General features: G+C 45.9%; 1 protein-coding gene across 31 annotated transcripts in view; it reads left to right on the top strand.

Moving 5' to 3' along the window:
* The first annotated feature begins 6,189 nt into the window (after nt 1-6,189).
* The window catches only part of MEGF11 (multiple EGF like domains 11), a 375,762-nt gene continuing 369,848 nt past the window's right edge, over nt 6,190-12,103 (top strand). For 23 of the 31 annotated variants that reach the window (XR_004666566.3, XR_004666558.3, XR_004666559.3 and 20 more), the window contains exon 1: nt 6,190-11,388. Coding sequence is in view for 14 of the 31 variants with exons in the window: in XM_034938970.3 (XP_034794861.2) it covers nt 11,087-11,388 (302 nt within the window). In the remaining 17 variants the exon portion in view is untranslated. The remainder of the gene's footprint in view (nt 11,389-12,103) is intronic. The other 8 variants (XM_008953328.5, XM_008953325.5, XM_057299838.2 and 5 more) reach the window with 2 other exon arrangements.

The raw sequence follows: 12,103 nt of genomic DNA, 5'->3' as shown, positions 1-12,103 counted from the left end.
CACCCCACCGCCGCCGTTTTCTTTCTGGGTTCCCACATCACATCCATTTTGATTCAATTTTGATGTTCTGGAGTAGTGGAAGGGAACGAGGTTTGAAAGAGGTCAGCTCCATTACTCAGCGTTATTAATGATGCTGTCGGCCGTTAAAATCCCAAAAAACTAGGAAACCAATAAATTTTACATATTGAAAAATCACAGGTGGATCAGGCAAATGGATAAATTCTTAAAAGTATTTAATAGCTGTTAAGAGGACAGAATGATAAATTCAATATTGAAAACCAATATCAGATTCACAATTACAGGCCATTTATCATAACCAACTGCATGGACAGCATCTTATTGCAGGGAGCACAGTGTGATTCACACAGAGACCCGGAACAAGTCCATATGAAACAAGAAATAAATCTGCTTTACACATTGGAAGCTTATTTCCACTTCCTATCTTTATTGCCAACAATAATGTTAGCTTTCAAGAACAAATTGTTACGCATTAAACCTATGCATAATGAGCCCAATTGAGTCAAAAACTTCCCTAAAAAGAGCTTTAAATTATTCCAAATTGGGTTATTAGCCTAACTCTAATTCCTCGGAGAAAGCCCCGCAGTCTGACAGCGAGTTTCAGCACTTAACCAGACAGTCGGTGTCCCAGGTTGGGCCCCAAAGTTCTGGATTTGTTCTTTGTTTTCCATCCCTCCACCTCCCCTGAATAATTAACAGTCATGCTAAGAACAAACATAATATTTAACAAATGTGTTAATTTAACAAATTGCAAGAAAATTGCAATGTATATTTCTGATTTTAAAATGAAGTTCTGCAACTTTTCAGTATAAAGAAAATAAAGTAAGATGAATTATTTTGCTTTCTTTGAATACATGAGCGACTATGAATAAGTGAAATGATTTGAGTTTGGACCCTTGGGTGTCACTGACAGGGTGCCAGCTTGGTCAATATTTTGATCTCCAGACATCGTAGGATCAAGGGCCAGGGAGGTGATTTTGCTGTTACATTTCTCATCCTGCTGACAATCCAGGCTGACCCAGCTGACATGACTGTAATCAAGACACAGAATGGATTTTTTTTGACTATATCTTTTCCTGATTTCAAGAATGAGGTGTTCAAGCATAGAAAATTTGGAATGCATAGGAGAAAAAAATCACCTCTAACTTCTCCCAGAGGCCACTGCTAATTACATTGTGAAATGTTTCTTTTTCATTTTTTTTACTGTGCATTTTTTCTTTACAGATTGAGATTATATAATTCTATCCCATGCAATCAAAATTTTAATGATTAAATAATACACCATTTTATAAGGGACCCTTTCCTAATGTTGGGTACTTAGGTTGCTTTCAACTTTTCTCTGTTATAAATAGCATTGCAATAATCATCTTTATACATGAATCTGGGTGAATTTCCAATTATTTCTGTAAGATTTGTTCTCAGAATTGTCATTACTGGGTTTAAGAGTGTAAACATTTTAAGGCTTTTGATATGTCCTGAGGCTAAAAATAATTTTATGTAAACCTCTAATTCGTGAATCTGTTTATTGTTTGTACAAGCTGCTGCCATAGCCTAAAAGTTAAGATCACGGACTTTGGAGTCAGACACATTTCAAGTTCCAGGTCCACTACAGAGTAGCTGAGAGATTTAACTACTCTTAGCCTCCATTACCTCATCTGTAAAATGGGCATCATGACACATCTCAGGGTTTTCGTGAAGATAAAATGCAACAATTCCTATCTTAGCAAGGCACCTGCCTGGTACAGAGTAGATATTTCATTTCATAAAAGACAAATAGTGTATTAGTCTGGTTTCATGCTGCTGATAAAGACATACCCAAGACTGGGCAATTTACAAAAGAAAGGGGTTTAATTGGACTTACAGATCCACATGGCTGGGGAGGCCTCACAATCATGGCAGAAGTCAAGGAGTAGCAAGTCTTGTCTTACATGGATGGCAGCAGGCAAAGAGAGAGAGCTTGTGCAGGGAAGCTCTGCTTTATAAAGCCATTAGATCTCATGAGACTTATTCACTATCAGGAGAACAGCATTGGAAAGACCTGCCCCCATGATTCAGTTACCTCCCACTGGGTCCCTCCCACAACATGTGAGAATTCAAGATGAGATTTGGGCAGGGACACAGCCAAACCATATCAGATAGTATTGGTGTTTATTCATTTTTGTGTGTGTGACAGAGTATTATAATGTGTGTCTTTTTATATAATAGATGCATAAAGGCATCATATAATTTAAAAACTTTTTCTTTTTTTTTTTTTTTGAGATGGAGTCTTGTTCTATTGCCAGGCTGGAGTGCAGTGGCGCGATCTCGGCTCACTGCAACCTCTGCCTCCTAGGTTCAAGTGATTCTCCTGCCTCAGCCTCCCGAGTAGCTGGGACTACAGGTGCCCACCACCACGCCTGGCTAATTTTTTGTATTTTTAGTAGAGACGGGATTTCACCATGTTGGCCAGGATGGTCTCGATCTCTTGACCTCATGATCCACCTGCCTTGGCCCCTCAAAGTGCTGGGATTACAGGTGTGAGCCGCAGTGCCCGGCCAATTTAAAAACTTTTAAGCTTTAATAATATTCTCCATTATCTCCAGAATAAAATTCCACCTTGTTATCAATCAATATCTTCCTCCATCAGAGTCCAGCTCACCTTTCCAACCTTTTCCTCTCTCTTTCCTGGCAGTTACATTTTGCTCTAGCTGCCCATGGCACGTATCCCTCGAGTGTGCCATGTGCCTCCTATCACTGTGCCATGTCACTCCCCTCTCTCTAGTACTTTCTTTTCACTGTGCCAAATTCTACTCATTTATTTAGGCTTGGCTCAGGTGTCACCACTTTTATCAAACATTCCCTGATACCTTTGCAGACAAAATGAATGTGTTGGTCTTCTATGCTGTCATAGCATCTTGTGTATACCTGGGTTGCAACATCTCTCAATCTCACATGTTACAGTAGGTCAGCTGTGTTTCAGGCTCCCCCAACAAACTTGGAGCTCTTTAAAGGTCAAGATCACATTTTATTAATCTTTGTTTTCTTTAGTGCCTACTACAATGCATGATACAATAAAAGGGCTCAATAAAAGTTTCTTAAATGTAACATAGGTCATGGGTATGATCAAATAAATCAATACATGGCTTTTAAAGGCACATTGAATTTCAACTGAATCGAAAGCTGATTGGACTTTATTTATCATGAGATAAATACATGGACTTTATCATGAGATCTTAAATACAAAGGCATTTTGTGCAATAGTGTTTTCTAAGCCTTGAAATACTTAATGCAATTTGTAAAGTGTTTCTAGGCAAATTGTTAAGATTTAAAAATGTGCAAGGAATTTCAGAGGATCCTGTATAAACATATGTCAAAATATCTCATGGGAGACTACAGTATATGTCCATCATGTAGGTGTGGACACTGAAGCCCAGGAAAGAGAGAGCATTGAGTTATTGGAACCCTGAATTTCCTGTCTAGGCTTAAATAATATTATAGCAAAAGCTGAAGTTTAAAACAGTCTTCATATTGACTCAACACACCAATTAACTAGCCTGGTAAAATATCTGGGTTGTATCTAATTGACAAGCACTCACTTTATCATTATTTTTGTGTATTTGGCTTAGCGTTGGCTAAGAATAGTGCTTGGCACATCATAGGCACTCAATCAATATTTGCCAAATGACCACATGAATCAGCAATCACATTTGGTGTGACCCAATCTGCATCCGCTTGGGGTTGTTCAGTACAGCTTGACAAATCTTTATAGAGTGCTCTCTGTGTTCCAGATACCTTGCCAAGGAGCTGAGGGTATGACGATGAATAGCATATGGTTCCTGTCTTCATGATGCTCAAAGTCTGGAATGGGGAGCAGACACATAACAGATAAATGCAGTACGTTGTGGTTAGTGCAAAGACAGGCCTGTGCACATGGTGCCAGGAAACCCAGAGGAAGGGTGTATGGTCCAACCCGGGGGCTTCAGGGAGGATTATCTAGGAGAGAATATGCCTGACTTTGTCTTGCTGGATGAGTAAGAGTTAGTGTGAAGAAACAGGTCGTCCCAAGCACAGAAGACATCACTAGCAAAGAGAAAAACATGACATATCATTCATTAACTTATCCAATACTCACTGATGGCCTATTATATCCAGGTGTAGTTCTAGATGCTGGATGTATAATGGCAAACAAAGCAAAGTCCCTTCCTCATGGAGCTTGTGTTCTAGTGGGCACAGGGCCCACAAGCCTCTTTCAGCATTGCTGGAGGACAAATGTAGAGAAGGGAGTGGTAGCAGAGGAAGCTGAAGAAGAGGACATTTTGCTTAATGTGTGAGAATTGTGTTGATACCCTACCTACTTCCACAAAGGATTTGAGGTGCTTATATAAAGCTAAGAATTTGCCAAGTCAAGCTACCACTCAGCCAGAGTTCCAGACCCCCTCTCGAGGAGGAGATTCTTCTGCTTCCCCCAAAGTCTGTTGGTTTCTGCGAGGAACCTGCCGACAGTGCTGGAGAGAAGAAGTTGTTCCTAGATGCTGCCTGCTACTAGAAATCTACCTGGGTTGATTTAGTGATTTGGGTTGTGAGTCAAGGCAGTGAGCAGGGAGCCTGGCACATAGTAAGAACTTCATAAATGTTTGTTGAATGAAAACATGTGTTATTAGGAAACCATGAGGGGGATGACTTTGTCTGTAAAACAAAGGAGTAGCTAATCCCTTTGAGCTTTGACTTGAGTCTAAGAATGAATGGCATTATGAGCTTCCTGGAAAATAAGATGGCTCCTACTCCAACACCCTGCTCAACCCAAGTCAAAGGATAAAGAGCCGCAAGTATAATAAAACCCGTATGTTTTTATTTCCAAGTCCGTCCATCCATCCATCATCCATTCATTCATCCATGCATCCGCCCACCATTAGACCAGGCACTATGTAAGACACTGGAGATACTGAAATGACTATGGTATTCACCATACAATGTGAGCAGGTAGACCTGTAAACATATAATCAAACTACAGTGAGAAAAGTGCCAATCAGGGTAGGTAAACAGGTAGGGTAAAGGCACCAAGGAAGGCCTTAGTGATGAGCAGAATTTTAAAGGGTAAGATGAGTCTGCCAAGCTTAAAAGAGGATGGGCAAGTCATTAAGGCTCTGAGAACAGCATAAATAAGATCATGAAGCACAGCTAGGCACAGTGGCTCATGCCTGTAATCCCAGCATTTTGGGAGGCCAGGGCTGGTGGATCACCTGAGGTCAGGAGTTTGAGACCAGCTTGACTAACATGGAGAAACCTTGTCTCTACTAAAAATACGAAATTAGCTGGGCGTGGTGGTGCATGCCTGTAATTCCAGCTACTTGGGAGGCTGAGGCAGGAGAATCTCTTGAACTCGGGAGGCAGATGTTGCGGTGAGCCGAGATCGTGCCATTGCACTCCAGCCAGGGCAACAGAGCGAACTCTGTCTCAAAAAAAAAAAAAAAAAAAAAAAAAATCAGGAAGCCCAGAACACTATGGGGGATTCAGAATGGGCAAATAAACTGGTGTGGTATCAGGTAGAATTTAATTTAAAAGTTGGTCGAGTATTGAAGGTGAGGAGAAGAAAGAAAAGTGTTTAGAGGTGCAAATTTTTCTAATCATTTGTTGCAAATAAAATGAAAACAGTGGCTGAGCACAGTGGCTCAGGCCTTTAATCCTAGCACTTTGGGAGGCTGAGGTGGGAGAATTGCTTGAGGCCAGAAGTTTGAGACCAGCCTGGGCAACATTGTGAGACCCTGTTTCTACCAAAAAAAAAAAAAAAAAAAAAAAAATTAGCCAGGCATGGTAGCCACACCTGTGGTTTCAGCTACTGAGGAGGCTGAGGCAGAGGCATTACTTGAGCCCAGGAGTTTGAGGCTGCATTGAGCCATGATTACACCACTGCATTCCAGCCTTGGCAACAGAGTGAGACCCTGTATATATATATGTATACACACACACACACACACACACACACACACACCCTGTGTGTATAAATATATATAAATATATATATTTACATATATATAAAACAGTATCCAAGAAGTATGATTACATTGATTTCAGTCAGAAGGCTACTCTCCACCTAATGGTGGTGTTATAATTATTCTTCTTTTGGTAGCATTTATTTACATTTGCTTTGGACCCCAAATCAGAGCAAATCAGAATATGACAAAGGTATGTCAGTGATGAGAGTTATTTGATGGAGAATGCATTTGGTCTCTCTTGTGAGTAAGCAGTTTATATCCTGCCAGGCAACAGCCTGCTGTGGCACAAGGGCTATTTCCAATGATTTCACTTTGACCCCTAACAAACTACATTTTGTAATTACTTATTAGCCAGAGAACATCATTAATATATAACTGTACCTAGTGTAAAATCCACACTTATGGATAGTTAAATTTATTCATTGAGTTCCTGAATCTCAAATCTTCCAAGGACTTTCACGAATCCCCAAGATGCCTCTGAAAATTGCATTATGCATCCGATTCTCATATTTCTGTAAAAGAAGTTTCAGAAATTCATGTTGCTTGTCTTCAGTCCACAAAGTAGAGTTTCTTCTTTTGGACAAATTAGTCTTGGACAAAGTATAACACAGAAATTGCTTCCAGATCATCTTGTGCCTGTGGGAGGATTGAGGGCTTAAGACAGCATGCATTTCACAGTGTCATATTTGGCCCCTTTTCCTAGTAAACATGGAGGAAGGAGACCAAGAGACCCCAATCCAGGTTTTACTGGATGCAAGGAAATTCAGTATCTAAATGCCACATTTTCTGGGACAGCCTAATAATGTTATAATAGTGGAGCATCATAATAAGTAATGGTGTAATAATGTCATGATGATAACCTATAATTTAAATAAATCCATGAAAATGTAGAATGGAGAGCTCTCCAGTACCAGCTACTGAGAATGAGTCACAGACTCAATTCTCAATTCAAAGCAATTGGCACTTCTGACGTTTATACACAAATAGATCTCCACCAATCTCATTAAATATTCAATCCATATTCAAAGTTATTAAATATTGAACACGATTTAATAAATACAACCAAGTTAATCAAGACTTCGATTGGTGGTTGTGGGTTCATAAAAAGCTTGTGAAAAGAGTCATGCCACTGCGTCTTATTCTGATCCTCTGCCTCCCGCCCATTTTTAAGAGTGCAGGAATTGTGTTATATTTGTGTGTGCAGGGGATGTTTGGGGTGTGTTGGTGTGTGTGTAGGTGTGTTGGGTTGTCATCTCCCAGTAATTTGTGTATCGGGCAGGATTGTTGTGTGTGGGTATATTTGCAGATGGGTCTGGCGTATATTGTATCAGTGTATGTTCTATCAGTGGATGTAATGCAGTTGAGCAATGGTTTCTTCTCTGCACCTCATTGATGGCTAGGACCACAGGGATCCCAAAATTCTCTATAATTCTTTGAGGGCATTTTTTGAAGGTTACTTTCAGGTTTGTGTATGTGCATTCAGCTCCTGAGAGTGAATGCCTCCCTAGGTTGCCTTACCCAAGTCCCAGTCCCATAGTGCAAGACGCTACAGCATCGAGAAAAGAGCTTAGAACAAGCTTGAGTTCAAATTCAGGTTCTGTCATTTACTGGCTGTGTGGCCTAGGGCAAATTACTTTTTTTTGGCCCTCAGTCTTTCCTCTGTAAACGGGAAATAATAATGCCTACTATACAGAATTGTCACGAAGTTTAAATGATAACATGTGTGTGTCTTATTAATAAATTGTAGATATTTTACTTATTCTTTTAGCAAGGCAAGGCCCTATGCTGGGCTTTGTATCAGATATGAAGGTAAATAAGACGTGGTATTGACCCCAAATATGTTAGAGTCTGGTGGGGAGGGAGACATTCCGCCCTCCCAAGCACTCTGACATATTGTGTTCCACTTGCGGTTGTAAAAGACCCCACAAGTTCTGAAATCGTTCATTCATTCAACAAATTCCAGTCATCCCTGGGTTTGCTTTGCGGGTATTCCTGCTTGGGGCTTTGAGTCAGAGTTCTGCAGGAAGATAGAGAGGGAAAGGCGATCTCCCCTCAAGGAATGGAGGGAGAGAGAAGGAAAACAAAGAGAATTCCCTGCCTGCACACTTGATTGAAGGAAAGACCATTGTGGTCTGAGCCTTGGATCCTCTCTCCAGTGTCCTAGCCTTCGGATAATTTATTTCTAAGAGGACGAGATCCTCTCACCTTAGGTGCCGGAGTTTTGGCTTCCTTACTTTTCACCCCTGTCCAGGCCAAAGTGTGCAGAGGGTGCAATTGCACTTGCTTGTGGTCATATAGCTAACATGTGACAGAGCCAAGGATTTGAAGTCAGGCTTCCTCTTCCAGGTTCCCTACTCTGCTTCTGCTCCTTTTCTTTTTTTTTTTTTTTCCACTGTCTTCCGACTCCAGAGTATAAGCTTGCTTTTTTTTTTTTTTTCTGGCAGCATCAACCAGGTATGCAAACTTTTTGATAGCAGGGTTTAAAGCACAGAATAGTGGATTTTTATCTCAAATATGCCCTTCAGTGAGTAGCCTGGCTTTAGATGGCATAGCTTCCAAAATGAACTTGTTGCAGCTAGTTGAAGGTGGATATGGCAGTGGGCTGTGCAGAGTGGCGCCTCCTGTAAGTAGGCACTCAGAGACTGACAAATGAATGATAGACCATGGGCTCTAATGTGACCCCCAGCCAACCTCAGAGATGCTTGCTAAAAGTGTTTCTGGCTCTGTTGGGACATGTGTCCTTGGAGCCTTGCCATCTGGGTATGGAAGGTGCAGCTCTATAGATTGGTATGGCTTTTTAGAGTGTAGCAGAAAACCAGGCAATCCCCAGCCCAGCGTGGAGGGGGCCAGCAATCCTCAGACACACAATTCAAGCCTGGCGGGTGTGAGTGTATAAGAGGAGGGAGCGGGAGTTGCTTCCTATTTATTGGTCATCAAGATGGAATGAGATGGGAAGACCTGTCTACCTTCCCAAACCTATCAGAACTGAAGTCTGAGACTTATAAGTGGATGGCTACCACATAGAGGGAGGGTTGTGGGGCATGGTGGGGATCACAACTCATAATGAAAATGGGAATGTGAAGATGAAGGAAAGATATGCCAAACCCTACCTTGTGCAGTATTAATTGCTCACAGTAGTCAAGTGCTACTCTGTGTCAGGAATTGTGCTTCGGTGCATTATGTGGTTTAATCCCCACACAGCTCACAGTACTATCATCATTCCCATTTTACTGATAGGGAAACAGGTTAAGTGACTGCCCAGTGTCACAGTTAGTAAGTGGTGGAGCAGGCATACAAATTTGGCATCTATGATACCCACAAACTGTGGCACCTCAGAGCTGGAGAAAATCTTAGAGAACATCGAATTCAGCCTCTTCATGGTCAGATGGGGAAATAATGCCAGCATCGGGGCGGCCATGGACCAAGGCCAGACAGCTGGTGAACAGCAGCCCTCAGATTTGCCTGCAGTCGGACTAGGGTGAGGCAGGGAGGCTCTGAGGGGAGAATTTAAGGAGGCGCTCACCCTCAGTTGCAGACTCTGAGGGTGAGCACTCCACGTGCCCCACCCGAGTCTCAGCCTTGAGCAGATGCTTCTTCTGGCTTTGTGGTGTGAACCACAGAGGCCCAGGCCAGGCTTTATTGACTTAATTTGATATCCCAAAGCGAGGAATGAATAGAATATTTGTGCAGAGTTTTGCTAGCACCCCAAAGTAGATTTTTACCCAGGGGCTGAGCAGAGGTTCTGCTTCTGGTTGTACTTCTGTTTCTGCTTCTGGTTGTGTACCACAGAAATTTCTGGCCCCAGAAATTAGGGGTGGAACTATGAGAATCCTGGTGGTGTCGGGCCGCAGCGTGGACTCCATGGGAACGGAGACCCCACGTCTCTCCTCCCGACTCCACTGGGCTGAAACGAGGAAGTGCCAGGAAAAGCTTCTAGGGGAGGGACTTGCTCCATCAGACCCAGAATGGCCCGGGTGGGCTAGGTGCTCAGACACACGGACGGACACACAGCTCCCAGTCTCAGGCATTAGGCCTACTTTATTCGCAAAAATTCATCTCCCCAGGTGTGTATAACCACCTTTCCAACCCTGGGCCTTTCCGCTCCAGTTTTAGTTCAAGGACAAAAGAGGGCAAACCCCACGAGCAAAGTACCCTGCCGCCACTCCTATCCCGTGTTAGCAGGAGTCAGCCCACATTTCCTGGAAAGGGGTAGGAGGTGGAGGAAAGGGGGTTCCCTGCACCACTCTTAAGAGCCAGGTCTTTACCCCTGTCTGGCTTGGCCTCACTAGGAGTGTCGTGGGGCAGCCAGGCGGCCCCAGGTGCTGTAGGAGAGGAGGAAGGCTTCCTCCCCATGGCCCCCGGGACTTGGGAGCAGAGGCAGGCAAAGGGACGGGAACGAGCTGACCGGCCTCAGGCGCCCTCGCACTTCCCGCATCAGTGCAGGAGCCCAGTCCTAGGCTGCGAGGAGCGGTGGGGGTCTCGACCTTGCCTGGAGTAGACCTCGGCAAGGCAAGTTCATTGCCCTCTTCTCTTTGGGTCTCAGTTTCCTCATCTCACCAGGCACGGCTCAGCCCGACTTGGGTTTTAACATTTTGAGTTCTTTGCTTTTCTTGCCCTTTTCCCGGCCGGGACGTTTCTCGAGCCCCTGTCTTGAGTCCCTGTCTCCGGCCCTGCCCCTCCCTCTCGGCCTTCGGCCTGTTAGGAGCACGGCCTGGGGGTGCCCCTGGCTCCCTTTAACCCCCAGACCCCCACTCCCATCCCCGGGATCTCCCATCGAGAGCATAGAGGAGGAGGCGCGCAGGCCGCTCCACTCCCCCAGGAGGGAAAGGGGGAGTAGGGAAGAGAAAGGGGAGTAGACGCGCGAGAAGGTTAGCAGGAGGAGAAAATAGAAAATAGAGAAAAGAGGGAGCAAGAAAAATGACCAAAAGAACGAAAGTGGGGAGGAGGGAGGTGAGATGCTGGAAAAGGATGAATGGGAGAAAAAGGAGAATCCAAAGGCAAGCTGAAGAGAGAGACTGAAGACAGGAAAAAGAACGAACGAGCGCGCGCGTAACAGCAGGATCTGAAAGGACCAAACAGAGAGAAAGAGGAAAAAAATGAGGGGGGTGTGCGGGAGAGCGGAGGGAGGGAGCTGCGAGCCGGGAGGAGGAAGGCTGGGAGGGAAGGAGAGGGAGGGGCCGAGGGACGAAGCGGGTGGGGGCTGGCTCCGCAGCAGCCGCCGCGGCTCCAACCGCCCGCTCGCTCGCTCGCTCAGTCGCTCCCGGTGCCCGCTGCCCGCCGCCCGGCTCCCGGCTGCTCGCGGCCCCCTGCTCCTGCCTGGCGCTCTGGCCAGGCTCGGGCTCCGGAGGACAGGACCGCGCGACTGGCCGGCCGATCCCTGGGCCGGCCGCGGGAGCAGGTAGGTGGCTGAGTGGGGACCGCGAGGACGCGGAGTCTCGGACGCCGGGGGCACCAGGGGACGCGGGGGTGGGGGTTCCGGCCCTGGGGAGGGGACTTTGCAGCCCCGCGACTAACTTTCCACCAGCTCCGCGGACCCCGGCCGCCCTGCCCGGGTCCCGGCTGCCGAAACCGAGTTTGGCTCCGGGAGTAGGTGGATGCCGGGGCTTGCAGGAGCGCCAGGGGGTCCGGCAGGATGTAGGGCGCCTCAATGTGGGCAGCCGCAGCCCTCCGGCCGCAGTCGGGATGCAGCGTCCGCGGCGCCTCCACGTGCGGGGGAAGACCCGAGAGCAGTGGCGCGGCGCGGGTGTCCCGGGGAGGGCGCCCGTCCGCCCCCTTGAGTCTGGGGACTCCGCTCTCAAGCCGCCCCGGGTGCGCCGGCTGCACTCACTGCACCGGCGCCTTCCCCGCCGGGGTCGGGAAGCAGAGCCTGTGGGGACGCAGCAGGTTTTCAGCGGCGGCCGGCGATGCGCCCCGCGGCCGCCAAGCCCCAGCAAGTGCCATGCACGCTTTTGCTTTTGGGAGAAGCGAGGCGGAACGTGTATCCCCCTATTTCTTTGCCATCTCATAGCCGTTACTCTATTCCGGGAAGTCCAGGACCTGGACGGCCTTGTTGGTTGGCTCCCAGGACGATCCTCCTGCCCTAGACTGCGACCCTGGCTCCCAAAGTTAAAGGA

This window comes from Pan paniscus, chromosome 16 (assembly GCF_029289425.2).
Source record: "Pan paniscus chromosome 16, NHGRI_mPanPan1-v2.0_pri, whole genome shotgun sequence".
Classification (NCBI taxonomy): domain Eukaryota; kingdom Metazoa; phylum Chordata; class Mammalia; order Primates; family Hominidae; genus Pan; species Pan paniscus.
Note: the sequence above shows the minus strand (reverse complement) of the source record. Positions and strands in the feature narration are given on the sequence as shown.